General features: G+C 37.0%; 1 protein-coding gene across 5 annotated transcripts in view; it reads left to right on the top strand.

Moving 5' to 3' along the window:
* The window catches only part of SNX13 (sorting nexin 13), a 115606-nt gene that overhangs the window by 31443 nt on the left and 63963 nt on the right, over positions 1-20200 (top strand). For all 5 annotated transcript variants that reach the window (XM_066238298.1, XM_066238299.1, XM_066238300.1 and 2 more), the window contains 4 exons: positions 6846-6958; positions 11522-11624; positions 13918-14007; positions 15062-15183. In XM_066238298.1, coding sequence (XP_066094395.1) covers positions 6846-6958; positions 11522-11624; positions 13918-14007; positions 15062-15183 — 428 coding nt within the window. The remainder of the gene's footprint in view (positions 1-6845; positions 6959-11521; positions 11625-13917; positions 14008-15061; positions 15184-20200) is intronic.

Here is a 20200-nt window from a genome sequence, read left to right as displayed (position 1 = left end):
ACAAAACAATACAATTTCTTCAAAATACATAGAATTGGTATTTTCTGATATTTTGATGGATTCTGTCAGCTCACATAATTAGAAATATTGTCTTCTTTGGTATCTTAAATTTTGCTTTGGTTTTTTAAAGGAATACTTCTTTGTATGTCATATATAGGAATGATACAGTATATATCTTTATCTGCCAAATAGAAACATTTGTAAGGAAAATAATATTTTGATGAAGATTGAAAGTTTATTATTTAAAAAATTTTTAATATTTATTTATTGAAAGTTATTAAGGCATAAAAACAGTATGTATAGCTATAAAAATATAGTTTCTATAAAGCTCTCTTATTTCAGCCTGTGTATCTACTATACCTTTTATCAGAAATTCATGAAACCTTGGTAAAGTAGTTTTGCAATTTGAAGCTGTATTTGCCGGAAGCCTGCAGGGACTCTTCTTTGCTATGTTGTGCCATCTACATTTTAAATACTTTATTATTAGTTTCCAAAATAAGGAAAAACATTCAATAAATAGAATTTTTTTAAAAAAATGTTGTTGTTTCTAGTCGGTAATTCAATGGTGTTGAGGAAGGAGGTCTGCAGCCCTAGTTTGTATCCTGAATAAACAAATATATATTATGAATGTATCTACTATTCTTTCAAACTGTATAAATGTTTTATAATTGATAGAATCTAATTTCAAAAAAATAACACTGAATTCATTGTAGCTCTTTTTGTTTCTTGTAGTGCTAGGAGTCCTAATTGTGAAGTCATCTATGACCTTTTATAATTAGGGCTCTAGTTTAAAATTTAAAGGGCTTGTTAAGGTAGTCACCTACTAAAACATACATAATTCATTCTTTAAAGTGTATAAAAGTTGAATAATAGACTTCTGTTATAAGGAAGAGGGTTCTATTACCAAAGAGCTAAAAATACATGGGTAATGTATAAGTGTATGTATAACCTAATTATTGTGGGCACCTGTTTGGGAGAGGGAGGAAAAACTCCCCGGCTATCTAGTGACCATTGTCTTTGCCAGCGGGTTGACCAGCTGGGAGAAAAGGGCTAGGAGTCTACCCCTTACATAGGTCCTCTGTCTCTCCTGGCTCAGTGGCTGGATCAAAAATTTGCCCCACATCGCTTGTTGTTAATCATCCCCAGAAGGATATAAGAGGTACCTTAATAGGGTGAGTGGAAGTGGATCTTACTCCCCTGTCCCGGTTGACCCAGTGAATGTACTGAAGATCCCTGGGCAGCTGCCTCTGTGTCTGCCTTCCCGAAAAGGAAGGGATGATGTGGGCTGGCGGGAGGGTACGTTGAGACAGCTGAAGAACACCATTTCAGCACATCAGTCCATGGGAGAACAGGGACCCAGCTCTTGGGTGATTTGTTTTTGAAGGTGGGTGCTTGCTTTGTGTTGTGCTGGTAGGAGTGTATAGCTCTGCCTAAGACCATGAAGTGGAGGTGGCGAGGAGCACTTCAGTTTAGGGCCCTTTTCAACTTTCCCTTCACATTTTTTGTTTCTTACCCTTTCCCCTGTCCTCTTTTTCTCTCCTCTCTTCCCATTCCCTCTCCCGTTTCACTTCTCTAGTAGTAAATGAATTAGTTTCATATTTAGTGAGCTCTTTTGTACCAGGCCTTGGTTATATTATTCTGTAGTGTCTAATGAGACAAGGTGCCATGTGCATCAGGAGCACATTCTGTTGAAGTTACTTGGAGAACTTCCATTGTATGATAGATTGAATAAGGTGGGAGGAAAATTATCTATAGCTGCAATAAGGCCACTCCTCTTACGGGTACTTATTTTTGGTGTTGAACTCATATGTATATTTCTGTGACCCAAGTTGCACTGAAGTGGTATCAGCTTTAAGACTCTCAGCCCTGCCTGGCTGCCCACGCCATATGGAATGTTAAGGTACACACACCAGTGGAACAGAACTCTGAGAGTGCTTGACCCACTCTAGTGAGACTCATGTCAGGGTCCAGGGCTCGTTCTGTGGGAGCACTGACTGTGTGTGTGATCTAAAATAGCTGTTCCACTTAGCCCCACTCTTCACATGTAGCCTGGCTCTGTACTGAATCATCCGAGTCATTATGAGTGGCGTTACTTAACCAGTCTGCTATGCCTAGACTTGATCTGAGAGATGACCTTACAGCTCAGCCCCTTCATTGTGCTAATGGGAATTCTGGATCAGAGAGAGCTTTGGTGATTTTGCAGAGGTTACTTGGAAATTTAGTGGCAAACTGGAACCTGCAATTTTTGACTCTGTGTTCTCAGTACTCAGTTATACTTTTCTTTTCAATCAGAAAAGTCAGTGGTGAGGATCAAATGACATAAATGTCACTATGATTTGGTAGCAGGAAATATCAGGAGGTAAATTGCTCTCCATTTGTCAGGAGGCTCTCTATTGTCATTTGTTTTGTTTTGTTTTGTAAGAGACAGAGAGATGAGAAGCATCCACTCGTAGATGCACCACTTTAGTTGTTCTTTGATTGCTTCTCATATGTGCCTTGACCAGGGGGCTCAAGCTGAGACAGTGACCTCTTGCTCAAGCCAGTGACCTTGGGATTTCAAACCTGGGACCTCAGTGTCCCAGGTTGACGCTCTGTCCACTGCACCACTACCAGTCAGGCATTTTTTATTCTTAAACATGTGGGCAGCTGGGGTCATTTTTGATGTCTTTGTGTGTCCCTGCACTTAAGGCCAAAGCAATACATATAGTTATCTTGTCACATTAATGTATTGATACGCTTTGAAACCAAAATTCTTTCCTTTATTAATGTAGCATATACATGGATAAACTGTCTAATAAAAATTATATACTTTATATTCAGATTAGGGATTTATTACAATCATTATAAGTAGTTTTCTGACTAATTTCTTGGGAGGCATATTAATTTGATTAATATTTAGGTAAAAGTACTCACTTATGATTTTAGTATGTTTTTTTTTATTGTGACTTTTTACTTCAGGTATTTGTCAGCAGACAGACTTTAAGGTTCATGAGGGAGTCAAGATTTGCTTAGGATCAAATCTCACTCTTATACTTAGTTATGTGACCTTGGGAAATTTTTGAGCACTTCTCTGTACCTTGGTTTCTCTGTTGTTAAGCTAGGAATAATAATAGTGATTAAGTTAAAATTTACTGTTAGACCATGGACTGACTTACTGCCCACCATAACCACATGGTACACGCGAGGAAACAGGCAGGTGGTGGTTACACAGCTAGTAAATAAATAGGGTGAGATTTGCACTCGGCTAAGTCTAACTCCACAGTCTATACTTTTTGAGGACTATGCTATACTACCATTTTGATTTCTTCGTAAGTTCTGAGAAATTAATGAAGTTAATGAAGTATGTAGAATGCTTGGTATAATTTTAGTTTTCACAGTTTTTTGAGTTACAGAATTGTCAATAAAATTTTGTGGACATAAAGGTTAATTTTAGGAGAGTTTTATATTTGTAGTTTTCCTTAGTTCTAACCAGTACTAGTAGCCTGGTAAGATGAAAGAATCACAGACCCCATCTCAGATCGTGGAGTAGAATCTGCATTTAAGAACCTTAAAGTTTGCCCTGGCCAGTGGGCTCAGTGGTAGAGCACTGGCCTTGCATGTGGATATCCCAGGTTCAATTCCTGGTCAGGGCACACAGGAGAAGTACCCATCTGCTTCTCCACCCCTCCCCCATGCAGTCCCCCCTTGTTCTCCCTCCTGTAGCCATGGCTTGATTGGAGCGAGTTGGCCCTGGACACTGAGGGTGGCTTCATGGCCTCTGCCTCAGGTGCTAAGAAGAGCTTGGTTGCTGAGCAATGGAGCAATGCCCAGATGGGCAGAGTCTTGCCTCCTAGTGGGCTTGCTGGGTGGATCCTGATCGAGGCGCATGCCAGAGTCTGTCTCTCTGCCTCCCCTCCTTTTACTGAATGGGAAAAAAAAAAGCATCAAAGTGTTTTAAAGGTTGAGTACTACTGCCTTAGAAGATTTTGAAGGTTTCTTCTAACTCATATTTGGTGAGTGAGTGATTCTAGAGCACCAGCCAGCTGGATATAGCTGTGTTAATTACTATATTTAGATAAGAAAATGGTAATAAATCAAGGATTACTTTAATGTAAATCGATTGTACTGTAGATTTATTTCTATTATTTTAGCTATCATTTTTAAGTCAACTCTAGAATTAATACCTGTTTGGTTTTGTGAAAGGTTTCTGACATAGTACTAATAAATTATTCTAATTTTTATCATCCTTTATTATCTGAGGAAATAGAGCTCAAGAATTTTTAATTGTTTAAGGGAAATGTTTTTCTTAACTTAATCTCACCAAATAACATTTTAATATCAGCTAACTATATGGGAACATAAGAATTACATAAGACCTTGTTTTTGAACAAGATACTATTCTAATGTTTCAATTAACAAATTACATGATTATGTACAGAAAAAATAGCACCGAACTTGCTTGATTGGGAATGTTTAACTTTATTAGTCTCTAGAATATAAAAATTTCTATCAAACTTAATTAAGGAGTCTTCTCAGATTTTTTAAAATGTGACAATAATGTCTGTTTTGTTTACCATTAAATCACTACCACCTGGAACATAGTAGGTAGTCACAAATATTTGTTAAATAAATGGATAAGAGTTTATTTTTGTTAATTTTGCCACTGTTTTTAAATGAATAATAGACTTGTAAGATTCTGAAAAGGAGTTTTTAGATAGTTAAGTATCTCCCCCAAGTTAGCTAATTACTGCATTAAAAAATATTTCACGTATTAACTTGTGATTCTTTTTTGAAAATTTCTTTAGCTGTAATAGATGTAATTCAAACAGAAGAAAAAATAACGCATTTATGCAGTTTAAAAGCAAACACCTGGTGAAGAAACAGAACCCTACTGAGTATTTGAAGAGCCCTCCATGTATTGTCCTCCAATTGCCAGCTCTCCCTTTGTCCCCAGAGATGGCCACTTTGCTTGATTTCATTTTCAAAATGTTTGAATATACCTGAATATATCCTTAATAAGTTATTTAACTTTGAAAAACTGACTAGCAAGCATAAATCTAACTGTGTAAAGGAAGAGTAGTATTGCTAATATTAGATCAAATCTCACTGGAGTAGGTAGGTTGAATAAAGTATCTGGGTCATAGTCTGGTTTCAGTTTTCCTGAGAATTTACAAGAACTCTTATGGGGGAAGTCTGTGGGTCAGACTTTGAGTGGATCTTGGGAAGTAGCATCTCTCTCCCGTAGTTGGCCATCTGGCTGTACGGTTGTGTTGATCGGGTACTGGAGTTCAGCAGAAGTATTGTCAGGACTGGACTGCTCCGTTCTTCATTCTAAATCCCCACGGCCTACTTTCAGCTCTTAGAAATAAGTCAGGAGACCACTTCTGCAGAAGTAGTATCTCCAGCTGATTCATGGAGAACGTGAGGCCAGAGCAGAAACTTCAGCAGTCATTCTGTCTTCAGGTTAAAAAGATGGTGGTGGCCAGGATAAGGAAAAGGATAATCAAAATACACATGAACAAGAGTTGTGTCAGTCCTAGGTAGGAGAAAACAAAATCCACTGAGTGGCATAAAAGAAGATAAAAATAAATGGAAAAATATTATTTTAGGGTAGAAAGACTCAATATTATAACTTCTTAAATCTTGTCCAAGATTTCTGTTCATGTGTCATCTAGTCACTGAGTGCTTTTTAGATCAACCAGATACAGTTGCTTTATTTTACCCTTGCTCATCCTTGTTTTACATAACTATAGTTACTTATTTGTGGGTTTTTTCTTTCTGAATGTAAACTTTTAAAGATATGTAAATTTATGAGGATATACTCAACTTTCTTCCCTATTGAATACAAGTGTTTTATTTATTATGGTTTCCCAGCACCTTGAACTTATAGCATGTAGAAAACAGTCAGTGATTGTGAATGAATGAATAATTACAACTGTCCTTTCTCTCATAGCCCACAGTGCTTATTATCTCCTGACCATAGTTTTTTGGTCATTAACTTTGTTCAGGTTAGCATCTTATAATACTCCCCCTCCCCTTTTTTTTGGTTTAGTGTCTAATTGTTTCATTCCTAAGACAGTCTTCTCTACTCCCTGATAGCAAGAGTGGACAGATGCTTTCTTGCATACTTCACAGTACAAGGCGGGTGGATAGAGGAACTCACTGAATTGAATACATTTATTCATTAGGACTTAAATTGCTAAAAATCCAGCTTGCCTTCAACAAAAGGAGTATTTTTATTGGATAATACAGTATAATTCTAAGTGAAATAGGGCTTCTTGTTTATTTTTTAAATATGGAGAATTTTTGGAGATGTTTTGAGCTCATTGGTAAATTTTGCTAAATGGGAGTTGGAAGTTTTGTAATTTAAAAATCACAATTTTCAGTGAGATATGGATTTCTTACCTTGAAATTTAAATTTTTTTTAAAAAGTGATGGTTGGTTATGTTTAAATTTAGTTTTGAAATGAAACATTCTAAATAAGAACAATTTTGGTCTACATTTTATATATGTTTTTGCATATGTAAATATACAAATGTTTTTATTAATACTTTATTATTTCTCATTCTAGCATATTAATCAACAGTGTGCCTAACCATTTCTTGTTATACCTTTACATTGTCATTAGATTTTAAGAAAATCATTGTTCATGTTCTGTAAATCACTATGTATAGATTTTATATGTCAGTTTTTGGAGATAAATTTCCAAAAGTGTAACTTAGCATTTTCAAAAGTAAATACTTTAACAGTAATTGAAATAATATCATAAATATACAAAAGGAGAAAGTTAAAACTATTTATCAATTTTGTTGGGTCTTTTATAATTCATATTTGTTAAGAAAAAAATTTTTTTTGCTTTATTTCAGACCAGTCTGTCCATATGGGGATGGGGAGGCCTTGGCATTGTCCTTTCTCTCATAACCTTTGGACCCTTTGTAATATTTTATTTGGCATTTTATATCCTCTGCTTTGTGGGTGGGTAAGTATACTCAATGATAATTTTACAGTTTGTTTGTCATGTTCTGTTGTTCAAAACTGAAATAAATGACCAAGAGAAATGGAAGTATGACTTACTGTAAATGCTATTTTTACAATTTTTTTTTACCAAAGTTTAAAAGTAAAATTAGGATACTGAAAGAAATATAAATGATAGTGATTATTATTTGTACCAGAAATATGGTTGGTCACCTTTAAAACTAAAATAAAAGTTTTAATGATATCCTTTATTGTGATAAAAGGAAAGTTTTTAAGATTTTATTTTATTCCTTATGGTATTATTACTCCTTTAGGTTGAAATAACCTTATCTGTTATAATAGTAACAAGATAAGTAAGTTATGAGATGACACGTCAAGTTTTGTGTAATTAGAAGATATTGTGTTATTGGTTAGACTTCAAACAATACGTTAAATATTTTCCTTAGTGAATGCTGTCATTTTGTTTAAGAAAATTTAAACACGCACCTGATTTTAGTTTTCATGGTTTTTTGCTTTACAGTATTTATGTTTTTTACCTTGCCTTGATAAACCTTTAAAAGAGAAGTTTAAGTCACGATTTAGTATAGCTTCCTATACAGAGCATTTGGTCTGAGGCATGTATTATGTGTAACAGAATGTATAAATGAAAGAGATGCTTATTTTAGATATGCTAACCAGCTTAGCTGAAATGAGCATTTTGTTGTTAATATATGTGTATACCTATGTATACATGTATATGTGATAAATTAGTGTAATTATTTGTGGAATGAGTACTTATGAGTTCATTTAAAAATAGCTTTTGAGAACCCCCAAATATGGAGGAGTTCTTTGATCTATTGGTTTAGAGGACTTAGCTGAATTGAATAGTATAAATAAACTATGATCTGAAAGACTGCTTAAGACACTAAAGGCTTCTGAATATCTGTGCTATCTACTACCTCTTTCAGGATATGGGTTTGAAAGTCATGTGTAGACATTTTTATTGGGAGTATACCACTGATTGTTGAACAAGAGAGAATTTAATTAAAGGACTACTTATAAAACTATTATTTCAGATTAGTAGTTTCATTAGAATTACTTAGGTATGATAAGTGTGTATTGAAACAATTAAGAAATAAGTGGTAGGAATCAAATAAATGGATTTCTCAATATCCTTATTGATTGTAAAGATGATTGAAGACTATAGATTTGCAGCCATTTGGCTTTTAAATTACACTCCTTAGTCCTAAAGTAGGGCCAGAGCTGTGTGGTTGCATAGCTGCATGTTTGCACTTCTGCATGGGGTTGTAGCTGCTCTTACTTACTGGAAAGGAGTTTGTCTTGAGGTGTTTCTTTGAAAGGAGGGGTTTCTTCAGTTCACTAATTGAATAAGCCTTGGCAAAAGTAAAGGAGAGGATTTTCTAACACTTCTGAAAGGGAGAAATTGCAGCTTTCTAGAGGACGTTAGGAACCCCAGGAACCCTTGGAAGATGGAGATGTGGAGAATTTCTTCTTTCAGACCAAACTGCTTTATATAAAATTTGGAAAAGAGAGAGAAGGATGATGAGTGCATTCAGTTCAAAGCCAAGGGAACCTTGGTTGTTCACTTTTTTGCATCTGCTAATTTAAGGAATAATTAAAAAAATTTTTTTGGATACTTGTACTGTATATAAAAATTTTTTGGTAAGATGAGATACTAGAGAGTGTGAGAGAGCCACTAAAAACTCTTTAGATAATATGAAGTCACACAGTAGGCTGAAATTGCAGGTTCATGCTGTCTCATAAGTTGATGTGTTGAGACTGTTGATCCCAGTGAAATGCACTGCACAGTCCGGCCTTCTACTGTCGTACTAGCGGGCTCTCAAAGGAGATCAGTTAAGTAGCCCTCCTAGGTTATTCAGTATCATCAATGGGAACCGTAATTCCTGAGTTAGCTCTTTCTAATGTTGGTTATAGTTTCAAAAATTGTCCCTTTAACTTAGCATAGTTTAATGCCTTATGAATTTTAATAGCAAAAATAGGCTTTTAGGCCCTGGCCGGTTTGCTCAGTGGTAGAGCGTCGGCCTGGCTTGTGGAAGTCCCGGGTTCAATTCCTGGCCAGGGCACACACAGGAGAAGCACCCATCTGCTTCTCCACCCCTCCCCCTCTGCTTCCTCTCTGTCTCTCTCTTCCCCTCCTGCAGCCAAGGCTCCACTGGAGCAAAGATGGCCCGGGCACTGGGGATGGCTCTGTGGCCTCTGCCTCAGGCACTAGAGTGCGTCTGGTCTCAACAGAGCGACGCCCCAGATGGGCAGAGCATCGCCCCCTGGTGGGTGTGCCGGGTGGATCCGGTAGGGCGCATGCTGGAGTCTGACTGCCTCCCCGATTCCAGCTTCAGAAAAATACAAAATAAATAAATAAATAAATAAATAAATAAAAATAGGCTTTTAAATTTCAATCTTAAGTAAAACATTTTATATATTGTAATTGAAATCATTTCATAGTTTTGGTGTGTTTACTGTGTAAGTTTTTAGAGATATGTTTTTGTTCTTTTTTAATATTTTTTTAGTGTGTGTGTGAGAGAGAGGGACAGACAGGGACAGACAGGAAGAGAGAGAGATGAGAAGTTCTTTGTTGCGGCACCTTAGTTGTTCATTGATTGCTTTCTCATATGTGTTTTGACTGGGGAGCTTCAGCCAAACCAGTGACCCCTTGTTCAAGCCAGTGACCTTGGGCTCAAGCCAGCAACCTTGGGCTTCAAGCCAGCGACTTTGGGCTCAAGCCAGCGACCATGGGGCCATATCTATAATCCCACGCTCAAGCCAGTGACCCTGCGCTGAAGCTGGTGAGCCCGTGCTCAAGCTGGATGAGCCTGCGCTCAGGACGACAACCTCGGGGTTTTGAACCTGGGTCTTCAGCATCCTAAGCTGATGCTCTGTCCACTGCTCCACTGCCTAATCAGGTTTTTCTTAAAATGCAAGCTTGAGAGGACTTACATTTTTCTGTAGAAACCACTCTTTTATTTTTTGCTAATAAAACTTACGTTTTAAGTTCTGCAGTTTATTTACGAATGTTCTGCAGTTGAAATGTGAATATTTTGCTTGTAGTCAAAGCTGATCCCGTATTTTATGCTATGAGAATACTTCTGGAAAGAAAACCACTGAGAGATTTGTTTGTTTGTTTCTGTTTTATTTGTTTGTTATTTTGGCTTGCCACTTCTATGGTATTATGAGTTACTTAATAATGGCATTTTGTCATGTTTGTTTGGTTCTGCAATCATTATTGTGTCTATAGATGTTCTTATAACCCGGTAAAACTGAAATAGAGAACCAACTTGATTTTTAGTAATAATATCAAACAGAAGCAAAATTTATTGATAATTCTGAGGCTAGATTTTTTTAAAAGAAACAAAAACCGAATGGATGACATGAGCTGGTTTGAAGTTTATCTGTGTCCCCCCTTGCGCTCTGCTGTTGCGACGCTGGTGCCGAAGAGCAGTAGCCGCCCGGAAAAGCAGAGCCTTGAGCGTCTTCCTGCCAGTAGTTGAGGCTACAAAAGAAGTACAGTATTTCACTGTCACTTCTTCTCACTCAGTCTTTGAATCTCTGTAAGATTACTCTGTGATGAACATTACAAAATTAAAATTTAGCTTTTTTTTAATAGAATTCCTATCTACTTAATAGTGTTTAGATTTAATTGGTAAATTTTAAATATAGGAACTAGTGATAGTATGTTGTCAATACTTGTAGTGAAGTAGCGTTAAAGCAGTGTTTATCTTAGCTTGACTCTGTATACTCTTCTCTGATTAATTCCAGATTTATTTAAATAAATTATAAATTGGATCACATCACATTTTTCCTATGTTAATAATAAGTGCGTGAGTTAGCTATAGATTTAAATCTCATTTTTGTGTCTTTGGTTATTAGCTAGCTTACTTATTTAATGAGGACTAATTTTACTGAAGTTTGAAAATGTTGCCTGAGATTTTTTTTTTTTTTTTTGTATTTTTCTGAAGCTGGAAACAGGAAGAGACAGTCAGACAGACTCCCGCATGCACCCGACCGGGATCCACCGGCACGCCCACCAGGGGGCGATGCTCTGCCCATCCTGGGCGTCGCAATGTCGCGACCAGAGCCACTCTAGCCCCTGGGGCAGAGGCCAAGGAGCCATCCCCAGCGCTGGGGCCATCTTTGCTCCAATGGAGCCTCGCTGCGGGAGGGGAAGAGAGAGACAGAGAGGAAGAAGAGGGGGAGGGGTGGAGAAGCAGATGGGCGCTTCTCCTGTGTGCCCTGGCTGGGAATCGAACCCGAGACTTCTGCACGCCAGGCTGACGCTCTACCACTGAGCCAGCCAGCCAGGGCCAATGCCTGAGATTTTTTATGAAATATACTGGATGAAAACTGTGTAAGGCATTGTTATTGTATAAATTCACAAATGCCTGTAGTTGTTTTAAAGTTTCGAACATAGCAAACTCTGTCAACTCCTTGCCTTTCCAAAGTCACTAGTGTTTAAGAAGCTGATTATTAAGTCTGAAAAATATGTTTGGTATTAGATGTGTTAAATTATAGGAAAATTTTGTTTTTGTATCAATAATTCCATTTTTTCCAGGGGTTTTGTGGTTACTCTCCTATTTGGAAAAACAAACTCAGAGAAGTACCTAGAGCAGTGTGAGCACTCATTCCTTCCGCCGACATCAGCTGGAATTCCTAAGGTGAGTGTGGTGAAGGAATGTGAAACCTGGAGGTCCTGTTCTGTGCAGTGATAATGCCTCTCCGTGGCGCGGCACACTTTTCTGTAATTCACTAATGTTCATTGTGAATTTACGGGAGACTTTCTGATCGTGCTTAGAACATACAGTTTTAAAGGTTACCTTGTGAACTTTTTTAGATATTAAAAGTGGGAATGCAAATTTGAGGAAAAGACTGAAAATTGAAGTGTTTTCCTGCTATCTTAACCTAGAATTTCAAAATGTCACATGTATGATTTGTGTCAGTGAATATACTGTTTTGAATGAAATAAGTAACATAGGAACCAGAGGAAGGAAAGGGGTACTTTTTCTTTAACTTACTTGAAAAAAATATAGCTTGGAATTAGGCTATGCATTATTTATAATTTTAATAAGTTAGGGCCAATTTTTCATCATCTTGAATGTTGCTAATTTTTTATTCTTTTTCAATGTCATATCTTTAAATAAAAATGCAATTGAATACTATAGATGGTAACATAGATAGGCTTCATATTTGCATGGCTTCAGTTCTTTTTATTTCTTTATAGAGGGACAGAGAGACAGGAAGGAAGGAGAGAGATGAGAAGCATCAATTCTTCCTTGTGACTTCTTAGTTGTTGATACATTCTCATATGTTTCTCAACTGGGCTGGGGTTCCAGCCGAGCAAGTGTCCCCATGCTCAAGCCAGCAAACTCTGGCTTCAAGTCAGTGACCATAGGGCCATGTGTGTAATCTCACGCTCAAGCCAGCCACTCTGCACTCAGGCTGGTGAGCCTGCTCTCAAGCCAGAGATTTCCCTCTCTCCTTCCTCTCATCTCTCTCTTCTCTTCCTGCAGCCAAGCCTCCATTGTAGCAAAATTGGCCTGGGTGCTGAGGATGTCTTAATGGCTTTCACCTCAGGCGCTAGAATGGCTCCAATTACAGAGGAGCAACGCCCCAAATGGGCAGAGCATCGCCCCCTGGTGGGCGTGCTGGGTGAATCCTGGTCCGGCGCATGCAGGAGTCTGACCGCCCCTTTGCTTCTAACTTCGATAAAAAGAAAAATGTTCAACTTAACAACTCAGACTATGAAATCTACGAGCGCCTAAACATAGAATTATAAAATATAAAAACACAGGCTTTACCTCATCTAATTGTATACAATAATTCAGTATTCCAAATGTGTGAACTCATCAAGTACAAGATGGAGACAAATGGTCTGGAGTTAAAGCTAGAAATTTAACTTTACAATTGTTAACTTGTTCAGTTTGTGTTAAGATATAGGAGATGTAGAGAAAGTAATATATAAAGTATTATTTTACATTATTGAAATAAAATTCCCTATTGCACTAATTTTTATATTGATAAATAATTTTTTTCTAATACTATAGCTTGTAAAATAATCGGAAACGTTTTTGGTCCTCCTTTAGGAATCGTATTAATATGTCTCCTTTTAGTTTGCTTACAAATTCTAAGGAAATGAACCTTTCCTTTCTTTGTTTTTTGAATAATTTCTTAGCCATTCATAGATCCATTCATTTGAGTGGTAAATATAGAAGATGGGAACTGTTTAAAACATTAAGATCCCAAACAGTAATAAATCATAATCAAGACAGGTTAAGTCTTTATCATCTATTTTTAATAGGTGCTATAAAAAGTAGTAATTTTGACTTTTTCTAAAATGATTTATAAGCATGTTTGATGAAAAATTCTTAGATGTTATATAAACTTGAAGCATGTTTCTTATATAAATAATAAATAAATAAATAAAATATGCTTTGGTTTGTATTTTTTATTGTTTTTTTTTATTGTTTCCAGGCCACTGATCTCTCTGAAGTGTCTGTAGAATAGAGAAATTTATTTTCATTAATTGCCAATAATCATCCCTAAGTAAAATAAATAAATTATTATTATATATTCCTTTGCTAGCTGTTTTGGGCTGGGAGTGGGAAAAGGGAACAGGAAAATTGATTTAACTAACTTGAAACACTTGGAACACTTAGAGTTTTAAAGTTTCATTGAAATATGGCAACAATATATGTATATTTTTAATTTTTTCACATTCTTGATGTTTGCTGATTTCATTAAATTTTTGAAATTAAGGATAGGTTTTTTTTGGATATGTGCTTGTATTAACTTGAGAAAGAGTGTTTGGTCTATGCTGGGGTCTCAAGAAATCAGGTTATTTATTGTTTACTTGAAGAAAATGACAAAGTTACGGTGAAGATTCAGTTAGAGGTGAACTACAGACAATCTTGGATCATGAACTATGCAGTAAGATGTGATGGTTCTCTTTAGTGCTTAGAAGAAATGAAACGGGAAGCCAGGACTATAAAGATCGATAGAAGACTGACGGGGGCCAATATAATCGATGAACCGCTCCAGCAGGTGAGTCCCAGTGTGTGCTGCCTGAAAATGTGTTGGCTCCACACACTGTGTGGAGCTCCATGTGTTGTGTGCTGCTTCTGAAAATACCAAGAAATTATTTTGCTATTTATATAATAAACTAGAAATGTATTATAATGCTAGCCTTGGATTCTATGCTTAAAGATGCCACCTTCTTTTAATTTATGGGGTGGTTTACTTAATATTAAAGCCTTTTGATTGAATTTGCATTTAGAAAAAATTTTACTGACAAACTTGATAATGTTTCTAGTAATTTTATAAAGGTATTGTCTTTAGCTAATGGACAAACTTAGTGCTTTGGCAAATTAAACATTATTGCCTACTAGTTTTATTACTTTTTAAAATAGTAATACCTACTTTGAACAACATGGAAAAGTTAGAATTAAAAAAATTATTCCCCACAAAAATATTTTTCACTGAATATTTTGATTGTATGATTATCATAAATAATGTGTACTTTAAAATTCTAATATTCATTTTATAGCTGAACCGATAGTTTACCTGAATTCCAAAAACACTATACATTATGTTGCATTATTTGCTATTTAATGGCCACTGTTGGTAGTATCAAAAGTATTAGAATTAAGTGAACTATGTCATTTTTGTAATTTGACTGAAATGAATCGGATAATATAATCTTGGAAAAATCATTTTCTTTTTGAGACTTAGAGCTATTGGCATTAATCGCATCTCATCCCATCAAACCAGTGAAAACATTTAATTATAGTATGGCATTAAAAATTTACTTTTTCTGCAGGCTCCATCTTTATGAATTTCAGGTGGGCTTGGCCATAGATAACTCTTTTTAATTTTTAAAAAATGTGGGTAGTATTTGCATTGGGATACCCAAATAATTTTAAAAATGTCTTGAAATAATTTTTGGCGTACTGATACTTTTTTAATAAAAATAACTGACCACCACAATTTAGTGTTTAGAGAATAAATATTAATTGGCAAATAATCCTTGTAGGTTTTAGTTTGCCACTGTTAGTGAAATTCTAAAGAGTTGTGTTTTTTCCCAATATTTGTGTTTTAGGTTATCCAGTTTTCCTTAAGGGATTATGTCCAGTATTGGTATTATACACTAAGTGAGGATGAAACTTTTCTTCTTGAAATTAGGCAGACTCTTCAAAATGCACTCATTCAGTTTGCTACTAGGTAAGGTAACTGCGTTGTATTTATGCTGAAAAATTGAAATCTATTGTTTGTATCGATAGGGAAAATAACTTAAACAGGAGGGGAGAACTAATTACGGTGATCCTTGAACAACATGGCTGTGAGGAGTGCCGTCCTTTGTGCAGTCGAAAATTTGCATGTAACTTGACTCCCCTAAACTCTCAGCCTTACCAATAACAAGCAGTCAGTTAACACGTTTTGTCTATGTATTATATACTATACTTTTACAATAAAGCTAGAGAGCAGAAATGTTATTAAGAAAGTCATAAGGTAGAGAAAATACATTTACAGACTGTATAAATAAATGTATTTGAAAAAAAGCTGCATATAAGTGGGCTTGTGCAGTTTAAACCCATGTTATTCAAGGGTCTACTGTTTTAAAAGGTATAGAGTCCAATGGTGGTCAACCTGGTCCCTACTGCCCACTGGTGGGCATTCCAGCTTTCATGGTGGGTGGTAGCGGAGCAACCAAAGTATATATAAATAAAAAGATAGATTTAACTATAGTAAGTTGTTTTATAAAGATTTCTTCTGCCAAACTTAGCGAAAATCCAACATAAAGTACTTGGTAATTATTATTATATGTTTTAACTTGCTGTAACTCTGCTTTATAAATTTTATAATGTAAAGTTACTTTCCTATTTTATAAATCACCGTTACTATGGAACCGGTGGGCGGTTAGAAAATGTTACTACTAACAGAGATACAAAAGTGGGCTGTAGGTATAAAAAGGTTGACTACCCCTGATATAGACTACAGATAATTGAGATGATAGAACTAGAGCCCTAGAAACCTTTAAATTACTCCTTTAAATTTAACCTTTACATTTACAGAATGTTTATTTATTTTTTATTTTTTTTTGTATTTTTCTGAAGTTGGAAATGGGGAGGCAGTCAGACAGACTCTCGCATGTACCCGACTGGGATCCACCGGGCATGCTCACCAGGGGGCGATGCTCCGCCCATCTGGGGCATTGCTCTGTTGCGACTGGAGCCATTCTAGCGCCTGAGGCAGAGGCCATAGAGCCATCCTCAGTGCCCGGGCCAACTTTGCTCCAATGGAGCCTTGGCTGCGGGAGGGAAAGAGAGAGACAGAGAGGAAGGAGAGGGGGAGGGGTGGAGAAGCAGATGGGCGCTTCTCCTGTGTGCCCTGGCCGGGAATTGAACCTAGGACTCCTGCACGCCAGGCTGACACTCTACCACTGAGCCAGGGCCCAGAATGTTTATTTTGATTAAACCTATCCTCTCAGTGTCTATGTCAGTTTCTTCCTCAGGGTCCAATCATGTGATTCTTCAGAGTCACCACATCTATTCATAATTTATTTCTCCTCTGACCAAGATGCTCCATTTTATTTGAGTGTTATAGAAATTAGTTTCTTTTACCTCTGGCACATACCTAGTGGAAGAAGAAACTGAACAGCGTAAGTCAATGGAGACTATTCAGTTTATTATTTATTTATAGAAGAGAAATGTATATTTCTACATTTTTAATCGTTTTTAATAGTTGACATACCATATTATATTATTTTTAGGTATATACCCTAGTGAGTAGACCTTATATAGCTTACTGATTGTCCCAGTAAGTCTTGTACCTGTGTGACACTATACATAATTATTAGAATATTATTGACTACATTCCCTATGCTATACCTTACATCCCCATGAATATTTTGTAACTACCGATTTGTATGTCTTAATCCCTTCACCTGTTTCACCCAGTCCCCCAACCCACCCACCCCCCAATCTGACAACTGTCAAAATGTTCTATGTCTATGAGTCTGAATCTGTTCCGTTTGTTAATTTATTTTGGGGTTTTTTAATACTCAGTAGTTGATAGCTATGTATTTATTTCTATTTGTTCATATCGTTGACCTTTTTTTCTTCTTCTTAAACATTTTGTGTAATACTAGTTTGGTGGTGATAAACCTTTTCTTCTTCTTGTCCGGGAAGCTCTTTCTCTGTCCTTCAATTCTATTTTTTTAATTTATTTTTTAGAGATAGAGAATCAGAGAGAGGGATAGATAGGGACAGACAGATGGGAACTGAGAGGAATGAGAAGCATCAATCATTAGTTTTTCATTGCGACACCTTAGATGTTCATTGATTGCTTTCTCATATGTGCCTTGACCGTGGGGCTACAGCAGACCGAGTGACCCCTTGCTCAAGCCAGCGACCTTGGGTTCAAGCTGGTGAGCTTTGCTCAAGCCAGATGAGTCCACGCTCAAGCTGGCGACCTCGGGGTCTTGAACCTGGGTCCTCCGCATCCCAGTCCAACACTCTATCCACTGTGCCACCGCCTGGTCAGGCTGTCCTTCAGTTCTAAGCGATAACTCTGATGCCTGACCTCTGTTGGCACAGTGGATGGGGCATTGACCTGCAATGCTGAGGTTGCCAGTTTGAAACCCCAGACTTGCTGGGTCAGGGAACATATGAGAAGTAACTACTATGAGTTGATGCTTCCTATTCTTCCCCTAACCACTTCTTTCTCTCTCTTCTCTCTAAAATCAGTAAGTAAAATCTTAAAAAAAAAAGATAGCTTTGCTGGTTAGAGAATAATCTTGGTTTAGGTCCTAGCTTTTCATCACTTTGAGTATTTCTTGCTGTTCCCTCTGGCCTGCAAAGTTTCTGTTGAGGAATCAGCTGACAGTCTTATAGGAGGCCCCTTGTAGGTAATTGACTGCTTTTTTTATGACTGCTTTTAAGATTATATGCCTTTAACCTTTTATATTTTAATTATGATGTGTCATGGTATGGTTCATCTTATTTGGGACTCTCTGCTTCTTGGACTTGTGTGTTCATTTCCGTCACCATGTTCGGGAAGTTTTCTGTCATTATTTTTTCGAATAGGCTTTCAGTTTCTTTCTCTTTCTCTTCTCCTTCCTGCACCTCCACGATTCGAATACTGGTATCTTTGAAGATGCCCCAGATGCTCCTTCACTATTTTTATTTGAGGAGGTTCTTTTGCTGTTCTGCTTGGGTGTTTCTTGCTTCCTTGTTTTCCAAAGCTCTGATTCGTCCCTCTGCTTCATCTACTCCACTCTTGAGTTCCTGTAATGTATTCTTCATTTCTGACTGGTTTGTTTTTATGTTTCCTATCTCTTTGTTAAAGTTCTCATTAGTTCATTGAACATCCTTATAATGAGTGTTTTGAACGCTGTATCTAGTGGATTGTAGTTTCTCTTTTGTTTAGTTCTTTCTCTGGAATTTTGTTCTGTTTTTTCATTTGCGACAGGTTTCTTTGTCTCATTTTGGCTGCCTCCCTGTGTTTCGATGTATTCGGTAGAGCTGCTATGTCTCCTGGGCTTGGTAGAGGCCCTAATTAGTATTTTTGTAGGTTCTAGTGGCACAGCCTCCCTGTTCACTGGAGCTGGGCACTCCAGATGCACAGCCTCTCACCCCTGCATGTCAGTGGGAGGGACTTACCCCCCGGGCTGATCAGCAGCAAGGACTGGCTGTGACCATTGACCACTGTGGAGAGATTAGTTGTTTAGGGACCTACCCCACAGAGCAGGACTATAAATTACAGAATATCAACATAAAACAAAATGCTAATTTCAAGACACAACAGGGAGAAAAGGACATATTTAGAGTCTACAGTCTTGATTTTGAGCTTCAGCTCTGTTATTTTTTAAGCTATATAGCCTTGAGTGGGCAGACCACATAAATTCTTTGAATCTGGTGATCATTCATATGTACTTAACAGGTTGTTGTCATCAAATTTTAGGGAGTACTTTGTGATGATAGCACCTTATGTTACCATTAGGGTAATACTTATTAGTCGCAGTTTGGGCAAAACGATCGTAGAGCATTTTGCGTTCTCTGGAACCGGGCCTTGAATTAGACTGGAGTCTTAGCTGATGAACACCTATGTATTTTTATTCCTCATTCAGATAAAATATCATGACATAGGACAGAAAGCCCTGGGACATCAGTGTTATAATTCTATGTATACCATTAAGTTACAGTGTATTTAAAAGAAAATTTCTTAACTGTATGAATAAAATAGTATGTAATACTAATACTTGTAGTAAACTTGTAGTTGTAAGGGAAGATGAGATGATGTATGAGACTTTTCATAAAGTATTTGTTAACCAATAAATGGTATTTTGAGCAAGTTACTTGACTTTGTATGTCTCAATCTCTGTATCAGTAAAGTGGGGTAATTATCCCTCAGGGTTGTATTGATTTTGTTTTGTTTTGTTTTGAGAGAGGAAGAAAGATGAGAAGAATCAACTCGTAGTTGTGGGTCTCATACATGCCTTGACCAGGGGGCTCCAGCCAAGCCATTGACCCCTTGCTCAAGCCAGTGACCTTGGGCTTTAAGCCAGCAACCTTTGGGGTTGAGCCAGCAACTGTTGGATGATTCAGGGGTCCCCAAACTTTTTACACAGAGGGCCAGTTCACTGTCCCTCAGACCATTGGAGGGCTGCCACATACAGTTCTCCTCTCACTGACCACCAGTGAAAGAGGTGGCCCTTCCGAAAGTGCGGTGGGGGGCTGGATAAATGGCCTCAGGGGGCTGCATGCGGCCCGTGGGCCGTAGTTTGGGGACACCTGATTATAGATGATCTCACGTTCAAGCTGGTGACCGTGCACTCAAGCTGTATGAAAGCTTGGGGTTTTGAACCTGAAACCTGTTTCCCAGGTCAGTGGGTGCTCTATCCACTGAGCCACCACTGGAAGGCAGGTAGTTGTAATGTCACACCATTGAATATGTTTGGGGAGTGATTTTCTTTTTTTGTAGGCTTGATAATTCGATTTAATTTACTTTGAAATTAAAGTACTCTTCTGGTCTATTTTACTAGTGTGAGATCTTATTATATTTCTACATAAAATGCTATACTTCAAACATAGAAGATGTGGTAGACTAATCTATTTTTTTCTTTGAGAGGAAATAAAAGCATTTTATTAAAAAGTATTGAGGCTTTTAAAATTAATATTTTTGTTTTTAAATTTTTTCTGAATATAACATAACATATTCAACAAGTTTCCTAAAACTA

The sequence above is a fragment of the Saccopteryx bilineata genome, chromosome 7, assembly GCF_036850765.1.
Source record: "Saccopteryx bilineata isolate mSacBil1 chromosome 7, mSacBil1_pri_phased_curated, whole genome shotgun sequence".
NCBI lineage: Eukaryota > Metazoa > Chordata > Mammalia > Chiroptera > Emballonuridae > Saccopteryx > Saccopteryx bilineata.
This window is presented reverse-complemented; position numbering and strand designations above follow the sequence as displayed.